Source organism: Scardinius erythrophthalmus (assembly GCF_964197995.2).
Source record: "Scardinius erythrophthalmus genome assembly, chromosome: 9".
Taxonomy (NCBI): Eukaryota; Metazoa; Chordata; class Actinopteri; order Cypriniformes; family Leuciscidae; genus Scardinius; species Scardinius erythrophthalmus.
In genome coordinates this window covers 25,793,001-25,810,246 of record NC_138229.1, presented here as the reverse complement: position 1 = coordinate 25,810,246, position 17,246 = coordinate 25,793,001, and the positions used below count along the sequence as shown (strand labels likewise).

Genomic DNA, 17,246 nt, shown 5'->3' with positions numbered 1-17,246 from the left:
TTTAATAACAATCATTTATTCATTTATGTATTTCTGCTTTTATTTTTTACTTATTTCAGCATTAAATTATTTATTCATTAATTTATGCATTTCCATATTTATTTCTACATTTATTTATTTAGTTATTTCTGCATTTATTTATACTCAAGTCATTTCTCGTCCTCCATAGCAAGCAGGGTGCGATTGCTAATGAGTCGAGTCTCACAGAGGATAAAAGGAGGAGTAACGACAGAGGAGGATGAGAGAGGACCAGGACAGAGGCCGGTTGCATGAAGTTGAGTTTCAGAGAGGTTTGGAGTTGACAAACCCACATAAATCCAACCTGGTTTAGATCGGTTCAATGGGCTCACAACGCTCGGTACAAATGTTCTGTCAACTAAGGTTTAATCCAGGTTTTGTGATTAATTCTGAAGCGCGTGCACCTGAAACAGTGTCACATGCAGCGAATAGATTTATACATTATACTTTCTATATTAATGCATGCATTTTTTTAATTTTAATTTAAAAGCAAAGTTTTATGTTGTCAATTAATAGAACAATTATAATTCAGATAATATAAACAAATTAGCTGCAAAGCAATTTTGTCTCTAAAATGTTTACACCATAAACAGCTTTAATTTAAAGTGAGAGATTCAGGGGAAGTGGCTTTATTGCATCAGACGCATGTAATTTTGCTCACAGCTGATTGGTTGAGGTTTGGCCTGCGATTTTAACCCAGAATAAAACTTGCGCCTGAGCAGGATAGCAGTGTAGTGTATCGTAAGTTACCAAAGCAATGAAACCCACTAAAAACCAATCCATCTTCTTGAGCCCAAAAAACCCCAGAGTTTGCACAAACTAATCTTGAACTTACCTGGGTAGAAACAAACCGGCTTTGTGCAACAGATCACTGGACTTTACGTTGTGTTTTGTTTATGTTTGTGTCGCAGTCGTCTGTGGTGAACTGCCGCTTCACTTTTGTTTTGTTTATTTTATGACTAAAACTTTACGTTGAACATTCGTTGGTAGAATTGCAAAAATGTTTTCAAACATGTTTCTTGAACATTTAAGTGATAGTTCACCCAAAAATTAAAATTGTCATTAACTGACTTGACCCTCATGTGGGGAAAAAGAGATTGACGAATATTAGCAACCAAAAAGTTTGTAACCATTGTCTTCCATTGTATTCACAAATAAAATAAAATGATTCTTCAAAATATCTTTTATATTTTACAGAAAATGTTTGGAACAACATGAATTTTTGGGTGAACTGTCCCTTTAAATTGGGAGCATTTGCCTCTAATTTATACTGATTTGGCTTATGGTTTTCTTTTGATTCTGGGATGAAATGAACATGTTTAAGTGAGATTCACCCAACACAAATGTTTGTTTCAGAGAACCTCTACTACAGGTCTAAATATTTATCCAGGAATCTGATGCATGTAATTTTACAGACTGGTGCAAGACCACTTGAGCAAAAGGAGCAAGTTACATAAGCAAGAAAGAACAGGTTACTGGCACATGGCACAGTAAAGAGAGGGTTGGTTCAAACAAGCAGGGGAGGCCCAGAGCAGAGTCACTTACCATATGTATTAAATTCAGCTGAACTGCTTCCAGCGTAGAAGCCTGCATTTCCGCTGGATACGGTGTATTGCTGGGTCGGGGGCATGTAGGGGGGGCGGTACTACAATAGAAAACGAAAGGCTATTAGACAATTGAACAAATCACACAAAAAGAGCACGATAGATGTTAAGAGAATGATAGAGTTTACCTGCCCATGTAGAAAAAAATGGCCCTGAGAGTTGGCGAATTGCAACTGTTGCTGGGGAATCATCATAACCTGTGAGGTAGGTTGGTAGACATGAGTGGGTGGAACAGACCGGGGGGTGCTGCTTTGTGGGACCCGAGGGGCACTGCCTTGCATGTTGGGCCGGTTGGTGTAGTACGGCTTTTGAGGAAATGAGAGTGTCAGAAAACAAGCTGCACATGACCAAACCTCACATTTTGTGTTTCTTTAAGCTTTAAGGTGCTGTCACACTGTATTCACATCTATTCATATACATGCATACTCAGGACCAAATTTTCATCAGCCATTAATCCTTTCTTCAGTGTCATATGATACTTCACTCAAATATGCAGATTTGGTGCTCAAGAAACATTTCTTATTATGAATGCTGAAAAACAGTTGGGCTGCCTAATTTCTTTTTAGAAGCTGTGATCATTTATCTTCAGGATTCATTGATTCCTGTCAAAAATTCCTGACATTTCAATCTTTTCTAACATTACAAAATGAATCCTTGCTGAATAAAAAAAGTATTAATTTCTCAAAAAAATTATTAACCCTCTACATTGCAAGTAAAGTAAATCACTCGGATATGCGACTATCACGCTGGGTATCCCATAATTTACTCACCCTCAAGCCATCCTTCATGGGTGTATGACTTTCTTCTTTCAGCCAATCACAATCCGAGTTATACTAAAACACTTTGCTTCAGAAGGCCTTTATTAACACCATGTGTAACCACCAGAATGGATAACTTTTATGATGGATGGGCTTCAAAATCTAAGGTACCATTCAGTCCCATTATAAAGCTTGGAAGAGCCAGGATATTTTTTAATACAACTCCGAATTTGTTTGGCTGAAAGTCGTCAGACAGAAGAAGGCTCGTTTTATATTAGTGTTTAATAATATTTTATTAGTATTGTTAGTCTTTTGTTGCAGAAACATTGAATGACCAATAATGTCTCAAACACCACCAGCAAGCACAGCACACAAGTTCTATTCAATGTGAAAATTTGCATTCATGCGTTCATTCATACATGGTTGCCACTTTTAGTTCTAATTACTAAAGTTCTAGGCTATCATTAAAAAAAAAAAGTTTGATTGACTGATGTTTCTTAAGTTTTGTTTTGCTTTCAAATGACAATCACATGAGTGTATCATCATAAAAAGCATCTAAAGACTGGAGAGTCATTTATTTAGTTTTAAATACTAGCCAATGGCGATTCTATTGCATTGTGCATAGAGCAGCACTGTACATTTTTTTTACAAATGGAAGAGCTGAAGTATGAAATTCTGTTGCCCGCATTCATTCCAGGGTCTGTAGTTATCTTGAATGTTTAAAGCCTTGTGAGACCGTACCTTTTCTCAACATGACACCAGCTCACACCAAGAATTAATGAATTTTACTTTATGGTCCATCTTGACATGAAATCAAAATGACAAACACAAATTTCCAGTCTTAATGTGCACGATTCCTCAGTGTAACTAGCTCTTCCTTTGAACATTTTTTATGTACACTTTAACATGTTCATATACAACAAGAACTCTGGACAGCCTGATTAAAATGGCTGTGAACAGAGCGAGAGAAGAGACGGCTAGTTACCTGCAGTGACCTGAATCCACCCTTCAGCCACACAAAATAGAAGAAATAAGAGTGGAGAGGAGGCGTGAGAGAAACAGACAACAAGCAGCAATAAATGTTAGCCATCAGCAGTGAAAGCAAGATTCCCACATGCACCATTAAGAAGAGCCTGAGAAATATAGTGCAAGCACAACAGAGGTCAGTGGCACACAGAGAACAAGGTGTTAATGGTGAACGGCTGAGACTCAAAAACAACCATTAAAACACATGCAGTCTCTAACAATTAGGGTTGGGAATCAAGAAAAACTGTTCTTATTCAGAATTGCTTTAAAATTACAGGTTTCATGTCATTAGTTTAGTCCAACTCAAAACAAGATAACTTGGAGACTCGAGTGGAATGGAAGACTCAATTGGGACTTAAATGGAAGACACAGAACAGGTTTGTTGCAATAGCAGTATACAACTACTCAAAATAATTATCTTTAGTGCTTTGAGTGAGGCAGGTATGGGTGCTTCTTCAAACGTACTAAAAAAAATTATCAGAACAAGATTCATGAAACATTTGATTCCCAATGAATACATTGAAAAACCAGCAAGAGGAGCATCTAGATGCAAGAAAACCTGTAGTGAATTACAGACTAGTTTGGGGGGTGGGGGGTTGGGGGGTTGGGGGGGTGGGGGGTGGGGAGTTCGTACAGACAGAAGATTTCTTAAAATCAAGCAGACTCCAGTTTATGAAAATTTGTAGTACCTGTTGGTGTAAAGCACGAGGCCCTGGCGCAAACTGGGAGGAAAGTAAAGAGTAAAAGGTCAAAGTTGAGATGTAAAAAGGAGACAGACTCTGCCACACATGCACAGTTTTTTCTCCAACACAAGCAGGAATTAGGACACCTAGCTAAGCCACAAAACAGTGAAGGCTTTGTCAGCAGTCAAGAATTTCAAGGCTTGAAGATGGTGTACCTGTCTGGGTTGTGCAGTGTTCATTTGTGGAGATGGTCCGGAAAAGACAACCGAGGGAGGCTGGCCTGGGGGATAGGCACCCTGTAATAGAAAAAGAAATAAAAGCAAATGACAATGTTGAAGATGTCCCAATTCATCCTCATCATATATGTAAGATTCTACGAATTCACTTTCACCTGTGACAGTCCTGGTGACTGGGAAGGGTGGGGAACGGCAGAGGGTCCTGTTATAGGCTGAGGTGGTTTATTCATTTCCTGTGGTTCTGCATGAGGGGGCCTCACACTTGCCTGCCAAACTGGTGAGTCAACAAATCATGATTTTATGAGGAATAAAGGGATACAATAAAAAAAATTTCCGCCATTGACGGAAATTTCCAGCTTTCCGTGTTTTCACTGTCATAAGGTAGGGGGCGCGGTAAAAGTTATCCTCACGGTAAGAATTAATCTTCTTGCGATGATAACAATAAATCCTAGTAGGGCTGTCAAAATTGTTCAAAAATGACGTTCGAATATTCCCTCTAAAACACATACGAATATTCGAACTATTCGAACATCTGGTTGCGCATTTTGTCAATGACGCGCATTACGTCAATAACAGGACAAATTAATACAAAGAGACATAACTACTTGTATAGGTAGTTAATTTAAGTTTAAACATATTTGACAATGTATTACCAACACAAAATCAAGTAAATAAACTAATGGCCAAGACCGCAGACCTCACTCTCGCTCACTCGCAGGCACTCTCTCCCTCCCTCGCCCTCGCGCTCGCGCTCTCTGCGCATAACGGTTTAAAAATGAACAACAATAAGCACATGTTGAGTGCTGATCAAGAGTTTTGTGCAAGCAATTTAAGGTTGCGACTCTTGTCCCAAATATAGCAGGCTTCATTCAGTGATTGAAACAAATTTATTAACATTAATTGAAGTTTTACAGTATAGAACCGACATTGAACGCTCCGAGCGAGCTGTGCTGTGGTAAACGTGGAACTTTTCTGTTTAACGTTAAACAAAATGAGGCACACAATTTTCGAGATGTGACCTCATGTTGCTAGTGGTCGAATGGTATGCTATCTGTATCTTACATAGATAGCTTGCATACTACTTTATCTCGCGGGAGTCGTGGCTCCACAATTTTACGTTCTACCGACCAAAATCCAAAGTACTTCCAGACATGGCTTAAAATCACTTTCTCTGCTGCGGTCGAGTTGAACTTGGGCTCTGCACTTTCTGCCATCTTCCATGCAAGTCAACTTTCAGCAGTGATGCTGTGCTAGACAGGGCGACCCTGACGAGACAGCGCGCGCGCCCACTCGCAAAGCAGACAGCCGCGCCTCTGCTTCCGCGGGCGTGTTTTTCCATATTCGAAATTCACATTCGAATATTAATTTTCACTTTCGAATTTCTGTTTTTTAAAACTATTCGAATATATATTCGAATTTAGAATATTCGTTGACAGCCCTAAATCCTAGTTGATGACGCATTTCTGTTTGGTACCAATTCATAGCTCGCATGCGCGAAAACAACTGGAAGGCGGACGTGAAGCTGAGGTGGAGTTTATCGCTAAACGAGGAGCTACCTCTACAATCTGGAACTGGCACACAGATATATTTTCACTTGCCGAACACTTACTCTCCGTCAAGCGCACTATTTCAGTTCATCCCAATGAATACACAGTGAGTGTATTTGACGCACAGTAAACACTAGTGTGAGGCGCTCAGTGTTTCACACACTCTCAAAGAGAGAGCCTTACATACCACGCAAAATCGACGCGCTACATGTAAACGATATTTGTTGCATTTTCCTGTAAAAAAAGAATGGAGTTAATTTGGAATTATTCAGCCTTTATGAGCAAGCAGAAACTAATGCACAAACGGCTCATTGACTGCTATATGATGAGTACTTGTTACTTTAGATTAGAGATGCACCGATTACAATTTTCTGGGCCGATTCCGATTTCCGATTTTTCTTTAAGTTTGACCTGCCGATACCGATTTTAGCCGATTCCGATTTCATTTTTTCTAACCACTTTACAGCACACACAAATATTTATTTTATATCATTTCTGTAATAGAACATTTTACAATTTGCATAGTTCACACACATCTAAAGTGCAGTGTTGTGGAAGAACCATTTCCTTTTCACATTCAACATCCAATAATTGTGTATATATATATATATATATATATATATATATATATATATATATATATATATATATATATATATGTATTTAGCAAACGAAACGTCTGTATGAAAACAGGGAATGGCAATAAAATAATATATAAATAAAAAATAAAATAAATATAGCCATGCAGTATAAAGATATTTCTCAAAGCACACACACACACAGGCCTATTGCAATCACTTCAAACTGAATAATAAAACAAGTTTAAATGGGTACATTTTCTATAAAAATATTAGTCTGTTTTCTTTTCTGACATAGCCTACTCCAGTTCTTGTTAAAACACGCAAATTCTGTGCATTTTGGGCACTTTTTTTGTGAAACCCTATTTAGGCTATTTTCAACCAAAAGTGTGCTTTCCCTTTAATTGAGCGCGAGCAGTGCAGCAAATAGACTCGGCGCCGAAACACGCGCTTCACTGCTCACGACGCTCCTGCTTGACGCTCGCGCTGCTCCTGCTCCCGTTGTGAATGCACTCATATTGATTAACATATGCACGCCGAAAAAAAATATTTATTAATATATCAGATATTCATACAACAAAATATTCTGGGGGCCATGAAAATTGTGTGAAAATGATCAAAAATGCTGGCGGTTGCTGGCAACTTTTTTTTTTTTAACACTGGCGTGGAAAGAGTTAAAACATGAGATTTCCATTTCCAACTTATAAAAATTAACTTCAACAGTGAAATATAATCATGTGCATTTCAAATAATAATTTGAAAAAAATCATACCTCTAAATTAGTATTCTGAATCTCTGGGGTATTGACAAGTTCTTGTGTAGTGTGTCCTTTAGCAATTCACCCTGGAGAGGAACAAGAGGCAATTAGTTTGCTATTAAAGTTTTACACAGAAAAATAAAATAAAAATCAATCAACAGATTAAGGATGATCATGGTGATAGGGATGATTAGGGGATCACCAACAAAACCAGGTCTCAGTCAATTCAAGTTCTGTATTGTAATTGTTCAGGTACATCAAGACAACAATCTATCCTGTTAATAAGTGCATTTAAATGCAATTTAACAACCTGATTTCAGACAGATAGAGCTAGACGTTTCAGGAGAATCACATTTTTTATTTTTCAAATGGAGATCACAATTCTCCCACGATTCTGAACAGACAACCTAAACAAAACAACATGTAACTTACTAGAGGTCTACTTAAAGGGGATCCATTATGCCCCTTTTCACAAGAAAAAAAATAAGTCTCTGATGTAGAGTGTGTATGGGAAGTTTTAGCTAAAAATACCTAACAAATCATTTTTTTACAGCATATTTAAATTGTCACTTTTTGGGGCTGAGAAAAACATGCCGATTTAGTGTGTGCCCTTTAAAATGCAAATGAGCTGCTGCTGCACGGCACATGGGGCGGAGCCTCACGAGTGTGTACACACACTGCCAACACACATGTGTGTCCAAACACCATGCAAAAGTGAATTTTGCCTAATGGGTTTAAATAATTTGAAAAGCATCTAAAGGCCAGAGGGCGCTCTTGCGCAAACACTCCAAATATGCCCTGCAGAAGTACGATTGACGTTCCAGGAAATCCCTCTGGACATCATACTAATCTCTGTAGCTGAATAAAAAGATTGAAACGCTTTGATTAAACATGATGACTAATAAACACACGACTACGACAATATATGGATCATCTAAGTTCTTCTTGCCTTCTCTGGTATTTTCATGATAATAAAGTATATTTATACTTTAATGCTAATCGACATAGCCTTTATCACTGTATAGAACACTATGAAATACGTTGTGTGCCTTATTCTGTGCAAAAAGCCACATCATCTCACACAAGAGTGTTTTCAAACACTCAACTGATGTTATGAAGTGAGTTAAGTAAAAAACTATTAAATGTTGGACAAGAGGTTCATAAATGCTTCTTGTATTTGGAAAGATGTTTGACGCGCGTTGCTTTTTCAAAAGCACGTTATAAGCAACTCACTCGCAATGCTTTCAGATGCAGCAGCATTTACTACTGTTCAGAGTCGTGCTTCACTGACAAGCTGTGCATAAAAAAAAATTCTCAGCCTTTGCACTTTCATGATTGCACTAAGCCACACCGGTTTAAGCATGATTTCGGGTTAATTGCGATTAATCGTGTGGCTCTAATCCCAGTTCTTCTGTGATACAACACAGTATTGTTATTTGTGTTACAAATATTCATAATATACATACACTGTTACAGCGATCTGTGAGTGCTCATACACGGTTTGTTTGCAATAACAGACTAGCGCATGCCTATAATGTACAACTCTTGTATGTTACTATAATCGTCTTTACCTTCATTACAATCGTCATCAATCAAAACTTTAGTAACGACACTGGTTTTCTTCATCCAACTGAGAGTAGTTTGCGTATCCGAGTATCTTCATTTTGAGCCGCCGCTCAGTGTATTTCAGAGCGTGACGAAAATCGGCTTGGGTTGGTCGGAAACAATCACAGAATACTTACGAGAGAGGTGGTGCTTTGTTTTTTTTATTTAACAAATTTAAAAATTACTGAATTATATTAACACATTTAAATTAATTTTAGGTCATCAAGGCCCCCCTGGAGGATCACTGAGGGCCCCCCGGTTGAGAACCACTGGTTTAATAGACCGCCAAATCGCTTTCATTTAGGAATGAGACAGTGTGGGTGTTTAAATCGAGATCGCCATCTTTTAACGATTAATCGTGCAGCTCTACAGTCAGATTAAAACAACTTGTCCTTTTAAAATGTCCCGTAAACGCTGTAGACTGACTGAAACCCCAACAGTCTGTTTTTTGCAAAGTGGGACTAAAAGACCTAGACGATGCGCTCGGTTTAATTTTACACAAAAGCGAAAATAAAGCTACAATTTGCCAGCTCCAAAAGCCAGAGCTGATTCCAGGGATTAAAGTGAAAAAAATTCTTCTGACTGAAATTTTTTTTTTAGGCCAAGTCATATTCCTTTAACTTTTTAAATAGTCGAGACCAATAGCGTTTTAAGGGGAGACGTTTTAAACCGCTTTAATATTGCCAGTAGGCGTATTTTAAAAGCTATATATATATATATATATATATATATATATATATATATATATATATATATATATATATATATATATATGCAAATTATAACACGTTTACACAAAATTTGTTAACACACAAGTAGGCCTAAGTTACTTTTCCCCTTTACTTAACATAAATTGTAAGAATATGACTAATAGTAAAGACTAGTACTAATAAATACAGTGCTATGCATAAGTTTAGACACCCATGCTAAAGTTGACTAAAAAGAGGAATAAAAAATCATCTTTTGGAAACTGAACTTAAAGGTATAGCGGAGGATCTTTCCGAATTTTAGATAAGTCCCGCCCTCTCCACTTTTTGAAAAGTTTGATTGATTCACCAGAATGATTGACAATTAGGAGGACCAATAGTATAGGGTATCCACCCGGAAGTAAAAAGATCCTCCGCTATACCTTTAATGCCTTAATTAAAAAAATTAGGAAAAATCCAACCTTTAAGGACACCAATTTTCTTTGTGAATGAATAATGTATCGTAAATAAATAAATGTTCTTCCTTAAAATACAGGGTGCATAAGTTTGGACACCCCTATGTTAAATTCCCATAGAGGCAGGCAGATTTTTATTTTTAAGTATTTTTTTTATTTTTTTTTTAGGATACTATGAATCCTGATAAAGTTCCCTTGGCTTTTGGAATTAAAATAGCCCCACATCATCACATAGCCTTCACCATACCTAGAGATACTTTCCATGAGATCATCTCTCAATGCAAATCAAACCAGCTATTAGGCTAACTGAAATACAACCATGCCAATCTATGGTGAAGGCTATGTGATGATGTGTGGCTATTTTAATTCCAAAGGCCAAGGGAACTTTATCAGGATGCATAGTATCCTGGATCCATGAAGTAACTGGCCTTTAAAATTAAAAATCTGCCTGCCTCTATGGGAATTTAACATAGGGGTGTCCAAACTTATGCACCCTGTATTTTAAGGAAGAACATTTATTTATTTACGATACATTATTTATTCACAAAGAAAATTGGTGTCCTTTAAGGTTGGATTTTTCCTAATTTTTCAAATTAAGGCATTAAGTTCAGTTTCCAAAAGATGATTTTTTATTCCTCTTTTTAGTCAACTGTAGTATGGGTGTCTAAACTTATGCATAGCACTGTAAACATTAGGCCTAGGCTAAAGCTATTAAATAGCAGTCCCAAACTAGTTTTTGTTAATACAATGTTGGTATGAGCCACTACAGTCATTTAAAAATATAAAAAATAACACAAAGAAAAATAGTGGCATTTTGGGGTTATATGGAAACGACAGTTACCATGGTGAATACACAATATTAACAATAACTGTTAATGAAACATGGAAATGGTGAATAGAATGAGAATCATACCTGCATTACTTTTATTTCGTGTAATTTACAACGTAACGGCGTTGCATGCTCGTAGTTTCTTTTGCACTTGATCAGTGAAGCAATACAGCGCGCGCCGCTGAATTTGCGCGTGCAATTGAGTGTGCGCTACGAGAACAGGATAACGACTGACAGGACAAGAAAGTCCGTTTTTCTGAGGTGAAAAACTTTATTTCAGCGTACACTTATGTCACTGCCTGCCTGGTAGTTCCTATTGTGCTGGGTTTTCTGAAGTAGTCATGATTCGCCTCTCTTAACATAACATGCTCTAAACACGCACGCAGTGTGGAAAAGGAGGAGCGGAGGCGCGGGGAGCAAGGATGACAGCGCAAATTTGAACTATATCGATGTGATATGGTCTAATTCCATATCGCATTTAAAAAATATATCGATATATTTTTTATATCGATATCGCCCAGCTCTACCTGCATTATAAGTGTGTCACTGAAATATAGTTCTACCTCAGCGCTCAGCTGTAGCCTGACATGCACTTTCCGTGAGCGGTAATTGAAAACCCGGAGTGGACTACGAGCGAAGTGATTACAGAGTGCTTAGAGTGGAGAGAGGAACGTGCTTTTGCTCCACTCCAGGCTTTGATCACATCCCCCTCAGCAGGGTGAATACACCTCGTCTTTCCTTAATTTAAGACCTATTCAAACTAAAATTAAGATATTTATTACACTATTTGAGAAATGAAAGCCTATTTACGGCCTTAAAATTATGAAAAGTGAATTTAAGACTTTAAGGACAGACTGGAACCCGCAATGACGGAAATCCGTCATGGACTTGCTGCAATTAACGGAAATCCGTCGTAGCGACGGAGAACTTTAATCCCTGTGATTCAATGTGTTATCTTTCAAATATTCTATTTTGTCATGTACACGATCGCTAAAAAGATTTTGTTTTTGAAAACCCTTTATGCTCACCAAGGCTGCATTATTTGATCAAAAAAAGTGAAATATTAAAATTCTGCAAAGCTGAATTTTCAACATTACGCCAGTCTTCAGTGTCACATGATCCTTCAAAAAGCATTTAAAATATGTTGATCTGCTGCTCAAGAAACATTTCTCATTATCAATGTTTAAACGGTTGTGCTGAAGATATTTGTAGAAAATCTGTCTGATGAATAAAGTTCAAAAGAACAGCATTTATTTTAAGAAAAACGTAAACATTATAAATGCATTTACTGTCACTTTAGATCAGTTGAATACCTCCTTGCTGAATAAAAGTACTGATTTTTTAAATCGTACTGACCCCAAACTTCTGAACGGTAGAGTATACTTGGAAAAGTAGCTTGACGACAGGAAAAACTGCTGATTTTAAAAGCACACGGGTTGGAAACTTTCCACAGACATTATTCTTCACCTTAAAAACAATTTAAAGAACATTAGTTTAATAAAGCTTCAGTTGCATCAATAACAAGGTACCAAGTTCCATCAATGACAGACATGACTAAAGCATTTGAATGTCAAACATGACTGCAAAGATGGGAACTATAGGACACAGCAGTATAATAGGCTACTGCTGTAATGGTGTACACAGTGCACCTGATTAGACTCCAAGAAAGCCTGAATGAATGATCTCTGCGAGCAAGTAAAGAATGGGTGGGGGTCTACTAGTGTCAATTGAGATAAGACCACACCCCTAAGATCTCAAACACACAGAGACAGAATGCGCATTTAACACAATCTCCCAGCTCAGCTGAGAAAAGAAGGGAAACGCACAGGAGAGCAGCTGGAGAGCTCAGGCCAGGGGTTATAGAGATGCAGGCTCTTCATTCTGGGAGTGTCTGCCCCCTGTGACCGGCAAACAATAGAGCGGGACTTACCATCCGACTCTGTTTTTGATCCCGACAGATGGCAACCAATAAACACCCTCAGACCCTCTCAAAAAGACCTGACTTTCTGGGAGACGGCAGACGGGGGGAGGACGAGCGATGCTAGGGACCTGAAGCACGTGGGGAATGTGCTTCCTTCAGAGTAAACACGAGAGCCTCTGACAGATCACCAAGGCCCAACTCCATTTATGAATTTCTTACTCTCAAAAGGAAATAAAAGGAAAAAGAGCAGGAGAACAGATCAAAGAGGCACTGGTCACAGGGCAAGCCAAAAAGCGACATAGAGAACATCGAAATAAACACGCTAAACATGGGATGTGTATGGCACACGGGGGGGAAGGGCAGGCCACACGCATGTTCAATATAGCCCGATGCCCAGCCATCCATGACATCCAGATGAAGTGTTTGTGGGGTGGTGGGGGGAGGGAATGCCAGGCTCAGAGTTATGATCAATGCATTTGGGAGAATAGACAAGATACCAATCACGAACTTTCACAAAAGCCATTGGCTTGTATGGCATAAAATTGTAAAGTGCATCCCTAAATATACATTTGCTCTCAAATAGGGCTGTGCAACATGGACAAAAATTCCATCACGATTTTGATTATTGCAATTGATTAATTTGGGAAACAATATTTTCTTACACATCTTGTCTTAATGACATTTGCAGGCACCATATCTTTGCACAAATAACATGCTGGCACTGGTAATTTCTTTATACCTTTTTTATTTGTTGTGCAGCTCGAAAATCCCTGTATTATAAATGTATTCACTTGGTTCGGAATGTGCCATTGTTCTTCTATGTAAACGTGCTAGACGGACATCTTTAAAGGGTTAGTTCACCCATAAAATTTCAATTGAATTTACTGTACTCGCTTGACACGCAAGAACACGTTCTGTGTAAATGTTTTGACACAATCATAGTTTGACAGTTCTTGCAAATTACCTGGCTCTATGATACATCTCTCCTGTATCCAAAATATTCCCAAAACCACAATATAGATTTTTTTTTTTTGTCCATGTCTCTATCCTGCTCTGAATTCACCTTGCCTGTTTCTGTGCCTTCTCCCATGTTGTGACGATAAACCCACTCTGTTCTGTTCTCACGCTAGATTTAGGCGCGCTGTATTTAGATTGCGCACTTAAAAGTTAAATCATGCTTTCTGCGGTTTAGAAATCATGCATGCTCACATTGTGGTTTTATTGACTTTGTGCGAGCTGCACATCTACAGATTGTAAAAAACTTAATAAAAACAAATTATTAGTAGTTGACCAACATATTGCCATGCCCGATTTATATTGGCCGATATTTAGCATTTTTAAATACCGCCTGAGCACATCTATCATCAGCATTCAGCAATAGAGAATACATGTATCATTAAAAAATTTTTTTGAATATCTAATATACAATTCATTTCTCAAACACCTTGCAGACTTTTTTGCATGACAGACGTGCAAACCTTAAACCCTTGATTTCAAACTATGATGAGCTATATCCAGTTGTCAACTAGGTCATATTCATGTCATTTTCACTGTGTGCTGTATATAAAATGAATGTTTCCTTTTATCTTTATTTATAAAAGAAGAAAACATTCTCAATGTGCACAAACTTAACTACTTACTAAGTGTCCTGTTGGTTAGTGTTTAGTTCCTTTAATATATATATTTTTAACAATTTTTCTTTGTGAAAATACTGCAATAGGATTGCATAATTAAGAAGTTGCCGTCTAAAGTATAAGTGTATATTTTACAAATGTATTTGAATAATTTATAATTTAAATATTAAGTTAAATTTATATGCTTTAAATCGGCCATCAGCCACCCTGCTCTCTTGAATAATACTTAAATAAACCTTGACTGACTTTAGACTTTCTTTTATCTGTTGCCAATTGCATAAACATAGCTACTGCTATGTAGTAAGTAACTAGCAGTTAGTCAGAGCAATAAGTCTTAGTTTTTGGAATCAAATTATACCGATCTACTTTTTCATATAAATGAACTTATGACCAGTCCAAAACAAATTTGAAGACTAGTTTGAAAGACTAGCCTAGTCTAAGAACTTAATGCAACTGGCCAAAAAACAAAAGCCTTGAGAAACACTTGACTCAAAGGCTCTCTGAGACAACTATTTAAAAATGAAACTTAAATTAAGTTGTCATCATTTACACATTGTTCCAAGCATAAATAACTTTCTTTTTGCATCACAACAGTACATGCATTACAGATTCACTTTAATTACATATTTTACCACACAATGAATGGTAACTGAGGCTGTCATTCTGCATAACTATGTTTTCCACAGAAAAAAAAAAGAGGGTGTATGCGCATTAAAAAAAAAGAAAAGAAAAAAAGAAGAATTTAGGGTTAATTAACCCTTTAAGGAACTAATCCCACTATGGTGATTCATATGACAGAGCCACGAGGAAATAAATTAACCAAACAGGCCGATTCAATTATGAAATCCTCAAGATACTAAAACACGAAGTGAATCTCAAACATCCAAAAACAAGCTTTAAACCGTTTTAAAGCAAGAGGTTCGCATACTCATTAAACTTGAAAAATCGCTGGGGTAACAATTTTCAATTTCCCAAATTCCCAAGTTTTCTGCACGTCGCGCTCCCTGAAGAGTGAGGCAAGCATCGAGCTGCTCCAACAGAGACGTGTCACACCGCAGCCATGATGCGCTGCCGGTGCGGCTAGCAGTGCTAGCCTCCATATGGCACTGACACGTTCACATCCACTCGACTATATATACACCGTAACAAGCGTTTCATAAACCAAGCCGAGATTTAACCACCTCAACACACCATCCAGGAAAAAAAAACACCTCGATAACCATTTGAGAAAACTATCAAATCAACCAGGGCCTACAGTAAATGTGAGGGGGAAGTGTCCATTCCACGGGACTAGCTTATTAGCTAACGTTACCCCCCCTCTCTAAATCAATGACATGGTGAAGCCGACGGTCGGTCGGTCGGTGAGATCGTCTCTCCGGTTCGTTTAACTGTATCGTATTTAAGACTTCGGTAAAGTTACGGTCGTTGAGGAAAAACGGTAACGTGCCGCACAAACTTATTCTAACGTCCGCGTGCCGACATTCCTTCTGTACGTCACACGAGACATTTAACGGTCACAAATGCTCTTAAAATACCAGCGATCGAGCCATCCACAGCAGATAGGCCATGCAAACACAAACGGGACAGTACAAAACCGTCCCGAATTGGTATGTTCCCCAAATTAAAGTGGACTGAATCCCAGAAATGTGAGCAATATGAATGTGTGAACCTGAAAAAAAGCGAAATCCTATGAAATAAAGCACAGAGAATACATAACTGGCTTATCAAGGAGGGAAATTGGGAAAATGACTAGTGAGAAGTAAAAGGACACGCGTTTAAAGAAGAAAATGTTTGATACGTGACCACACAGCATCAATATTAAACCCGTCGTGAGAATCAATCTAGGCCCGCTTGGCCCCCTACGATTATCGGTTTAGACGCGGCTATCAGAGTTAGCATAGGCAATAGGATTTACTCACCCGGCACCGCAGACAAACGGGGAAACTTGAGGGCAAGACTTCGTCAACGTGTTTCTTGAAAGTTTGTTTTTTTTATTTTTCGTTACTAGCACAGGGCGTCTTGGTTTCCACGGGGATCTTTAGGTTAATCAAGTGACAAGTGTCGGCTAGCGGCTGACACTTTAGGTTTAAATCCCATGTAGCGTGCAAAGCAAGAAAAAGTGACAGTATGGGGGAAAAGATAAATAAATACAGTTTTCAGATGTTACTACTGACAAAGTTGATGCCCCCAGGACAAGCCTCTTGACTGGAGGTCCATGTTTAAGGCGCGGATGGTGACGGATTGCCGGTAAGTTGATCACACTTCTCTTAATAAACGCGATTAGAACGGAGCCATGGTGCTTCGGCGCTTCTCCCCTTGAGCCCGCAGAACCGGACGGAGTGCTCAGCGAGCCGCGTGGGTACTTCCGGGTTAATCAACCCGAGCGCTGCGGGGTCATTCGCCAAGGGTACAAATAAGGCGCTATAATAAAAGTCTCCGGCACACATAAAGACTTACGATTGTGTTAGTGCATTTATATAGAAAAATAATTAAACACTCACGTATTGAAATAGCTATAAAACGAACCGTGAGTATAAATCAGTAAGGCAGGGACTGTGTGTATTTATTCATAACACGAAATGGAAACAAAACATGAAAACCTACATTCGGTATGCAATTAAATGTGTGAAATTAATTCATGTAAAATATAAAAATAACATGTTGCCATCAATAAAATTAAATACAATGAATTGAGCATAAATAAAGCACGAAATGTATTTATTTGTACATTTAAAAGCGTCATGAAACTTGAAATTATTACACTGAAATAAGACACGACATGAAATACATGCCACATGTAAATTACTTTCACCTATTAAAGTTGTGAGGGATCAATATCTTGCCGAATATTCATCAGAAATGACGTGTTGTGTTGCTATACCTTGTGG

The 17,246-nt window shown here is 38.0% G+C and overlaps 1 protein-coding gene across 2 annotated transcripts in view; it reads right to left on the bottom strand.

Moving 5' to 3' along the window:
- The window catches only part of eif4g1a (eukaryotic translation initiation factor 4 gamma, 1a), a 34,195-nt gene extending 17,447 nt beyond the window's left edge, over nt 1–16,748 (bottom strand). The window contains exons 1-7 of one of the 2 annotated variants that reach the window (XM_081374348.1): nt 16,278–16,748; nt 7,223–7,293; nt 4,481–4,599; nt 4,305–4,385; nt 4,096–4,128; nt 1,751–1,927; nt 1,564–1,663 (exon numbers count right to left, since the gene is read on the bottom strand). In XM_081374348.1, the coding sequence (XP_081230474.1) occupies nt 1,564–1,663; nt 1,751–1,927; nt 4,096–4,128; nt 4,305–4,385; nt 4,481–4,555 (466 nt within the window). In that variant the 5' untranslated portion in view covers nt 4,556–4,599; nt 7,223–7,293; nt 16,278–16,748. The remainder of the gene's footprint in view (nt 1–1,563; nt 1,664–1,750; nt 1,928–4,095; nt 4,129–4,304; nt 4,386–4,480; nt 4,600–7,222; nt 7,294–16,277) is intronic. The other variant, XM_081374349.1, reaches the window with a different exon arrangement.
- Between the last annotated feature and the right edge of the window lie 498 nt (nt 16,749–17,246).